We start from the raw sequence: 3,549 nt of genomic DNA, 5'->3' as shown, positions 1-3,549 counted from the left end.
TATATATATATATACATACACACACACACACACACACACACACACACACACACACAAGCTTGTGTGTGTGTGTGTGTGTGTGCACACATATATATAACCATTGAAATACAATCCCACCATCATTATTATTACTGTTTTAATACCTGTTGGCATTTGTTACATTTCGGTGCTGTCATTTCTTCTCTCATACAACCTGCCATCCTCAGGTTAGACAGAGCTAGTTTTTGTTATGTTTTCCATTAATGTAGCTACCTTCCATCAGCGTTTTGTTTTTCTCTCTTCATGTCCATGCTTGTCAGAATGCCATTGTATACATAAATGTTTAGCACAGTTGTGTTCAGTCTTTCTTGTAGGTTAACAAGACCACTCATCTAAGGAACTTGTACACTTGCTCTAACCACTGTAGAAATAAGATGGCTAAGTGGATAGGATTTTGGCCTACCAACCTATTGATCTTGAGTTCTATCCTACTGTTGAATTCTGTTGTAAATTTGAGCATGGCTTAGTGGTTAGGGTGTTGAACTCATGATCATAAGATTGTGGTTTCAATTCCTGGACTGGGTGAGCAAAACACTTCATTTCATGTTGCTCCAGTTCACTCAGCTGATAAAAATGAATAATCCTGTGATGGATTGGGGTCCCATTCAGGGAGGAATATATATGCCAGAGAAATCTAGAATCTAGCCCTATGCTCCTCAAAGGAATAATGTGGACTAACCAACACTTAATCGTTTGTGTTGCAGTTCCCCTAGTTGTTGCAAACAAATACTAAATTATCTGGGATAGATTGGTGTTCTATCCAAGAGAAAACATATTATCCATTTAATGCCATGAAATTGGATTTGAGGACTGGCCCTCAGGATACATCTACATTTTACATTACTTCAATCACTGCTGATCCTCTGCATTCAGAGTGTATGTTGTATTGTGATACAGTAACAATGTTTGCAAAGCAAGCTTCTTAACCTCATAGTCATGCCTGCACCAGTGGAGGCGCAATGGCCCAGTGGTTAGGGCAGCGGACTCGCGGTCATAATATCGCGGTTTCGATTCCTAGACCGGGCGTTGTGAGTGTTTATTGAGCGAAAACACCTAAAGCTCCACGAGGCTCCGGCAGGGGATGGTGGCGAACCCTGCTGTACTCTTCCACCACAACTTTCTCTCACTCTTTCTTCCTGTCTCTGTTGTGCCTGTAATTCAAAGGGTCAGCCTTGTCACACTGTGTCACGCTGAATATCCCCGAGAACTACGTTAAGGGTACACGTGTCTGTGGAGTGCTCAGCCACTTGCACGTTAATTTCACGAGCAGGCTGTTCCGTTGATTAGATCAACTGGAACCCTCGACGTCGTAAGCGACGGAGTGTCAACAACATGCCTGCACCTAATCCTGAACAAAAATAATGGCCATGACTGGAACGCCTTTGATCACAGGTCTTCTTGATCAAGGCTGACCTGAAATTAAACAGCAGCTTCTACTGAACCTGACTTGTATTTACATTATATCTGACGTGTCATTATAGATGGCAGTGAGCCGGCAGAATCGTTTGCATGCCAAGCAAAGTGCATAGCGGCATTTCATTTGTCTTAACACTCTGAGTTCAAATTCTGCTGTGGCTGACTTTGCCTTTCATCCTTTTGAGGTTGATAAAATAACGTATCTGTTGAGTACTGGGATTGATGTAATTGGCTTATTGCTACCCTTGAAATTACTGGTCTTATTTTCAAAATTTGAAACCATTATAGATGGATTAAAGATGGTAAGCTGGCAAAATCATTAGCCAGTCAGACATGATCTTTAGCGACATTTTTATACAATCTTTAGATTCTGAGTTCAAAATTCGTCAAAGTTAACTTTGCTATTCATCCTTTTGGGGTCAATAAAATACGTACCATTTGAGCTCTGGGGTTGCTATAATCAACTCGCCCCCTTACCCAAGTTGAAGGTTTTGTGCCTATTTTTGAAACAATCATTATACATAGATAAACTCCCTTACTCTGTGTGTGTGTGTGTTGGTGGATAGTAGTTACACTGTGTTTGAGTCTATTTATGAAATGTGTTTCTCTCTTTCTTTTCTTTTCTTATAGAGGCTACATAAGCATCACCATGGACCAGTCTGTGTGTCTGGATGATGACGACGACGATATCATCTCCGATATCGTTAACACTGCTCATCTCAACATTGACCAGGATCCTTTGAGCTCCACACTAGTCCACTCACCTACCACCGATACACTGGACTCTGTGATGCTGGAGCCTTCTCCTTCCGAAGACGGCAGCGAGGAGCAGGATGGAGAGGAGCTGGCAAAAAGCACATCAGTAAGTCCAATCCCCGACGATACTTCATTGCAAGATCTTGAAAGTGATGCTGTAGAAGCAGCAGCAGCAGCAGCAACGACAACGGCAACAGCAGCAGCAGCGGATGATGTAGTAGAGGTGACACCTGCTGTTGATGATGAAGAAGTGATCCCCCAAGTGGAGCCACAAGACCAACAGGATATAATGATAACGATAACTTCACCCACCACATTGGATACTGCAGCAGCATCATCAAGTGAAGATGAAAAGAAGTCACCAGGAGAAGAGGTAGCTAGCATTTATTTCACTCTCTTTTTTTTTTTTTTTTTTAATCAGGTGGAAAAAATTTGCTTCCCAAACCACATGGTTCTGAGTTCAGTACCACTGTGTCATACCTTGAGCAAGTGTTTTCTACTTTAGCCTGGGCAAATTAAAGCTTTGTGAGCAGATTTGGTTGACCGAAACGGAAAGAAGCTTATTGTATATAATTTGTGTGTGGGGGTATGTTTGTGTCCCCTTGTCTTGACATTGCTTGATAGTTGTAAATGAATCTCCCTATCAAATAAACAGTGTCGTTCATTTCTAATATTCTGGAAAAAAACTTGTCTGGTCATGGGAAAATATTACTTTTCTTGGAAACTGGTGAGGGTTGGCAACAGGAAAGGCATCTGGCTGTAGGAAATCTGCTTCAATTAATTCTGTCCAAACCATGCAAGCATGGAAAAGTGGACATTAAAATGATGACAGTAAATGATGTGTTGAATTAGAGTAAAGTCTTATTAATAAACCTATTAGGACTGTTACATCCCTTGTATATTTTTAGTATGACATCATAGGATTAGTGTGAGAGTCTGAAGATAGTGAGTTTGTACATAAAACAGATATAATATTTAGGCCAGCTATAGCTAGTTTAAGTGGAGGCGCAATGGCCCAGTGGTTAGGGCAGCGGACTCGCGGTCATAGGATCGCGGTTTCGATTCCCAGACCGAGCATTGTGAGTGTTTATTGAGCAAAAACACCTAAAGCTCCACGAGGCTCCGGCAGGGGATGGTGGCGAACCCTGCTGTACTCTTTCACCACAACTTTCTCTCACTCTTTTTCCTGTTTCTGTTGTGCCTGTAATTCAAAGGGTCAGCCTTGTCACACTGAATATCCCCGAGAACTACGTTAAGGGCAGACGTATCTGTGGAGTGCTCAGCCACTTGCACGTTAATTTCACAAGCAGGCTGTTCCATTGATTGGATCAACTGGAA

The 3,549-nt window shown here is 41.9% G+C and overlaps 1 protein-coding gene across 1 annotated transcript in view; it reads left to right on the top strand.

Moving 5' to 3' along the window:
* LOC106877573 (trafficking protein particle complex subunit 12) overlaps positions 1–3,549 on the top strand; it is a 24,346-nt gene that overhangs the window by 2,951 nt on the left and 17,846 nt on the right. Inside the window, exon 2 of the mRNA XM_014926512.2 lies at positions 2,086–2,584. Within this exon, the coding sequence (XP_014781998.1) occupies positions 2,105–2,584 (480 nt within the window). The 5' untranslated portion in view covers positions 2,086–2,104. The remainder of the gene's footprint in view (positions 1–2,085; positions 2,585–3,549) is intronic.

This window comes from Octopus bimaculoides, chromosome 14, assembly GCF_001194135.2.
Source record: "Octopus bimaculoides isolate UCB-OBI-ISO-001 chromosome 14, ASM119413v2, whole genome shotgun sequence".
NCBI classification, from domain to species: Eukaryota; Metazoa; Mollusca; class Cephalopoda; order Octopoda; family Octopodidae; genus Octopus; species Octopus bimaculoides.
Note: the sequence above shows the minus strand (reverse complement) of the source record. Positions and strands in the feature narration are given on the sequence as shown.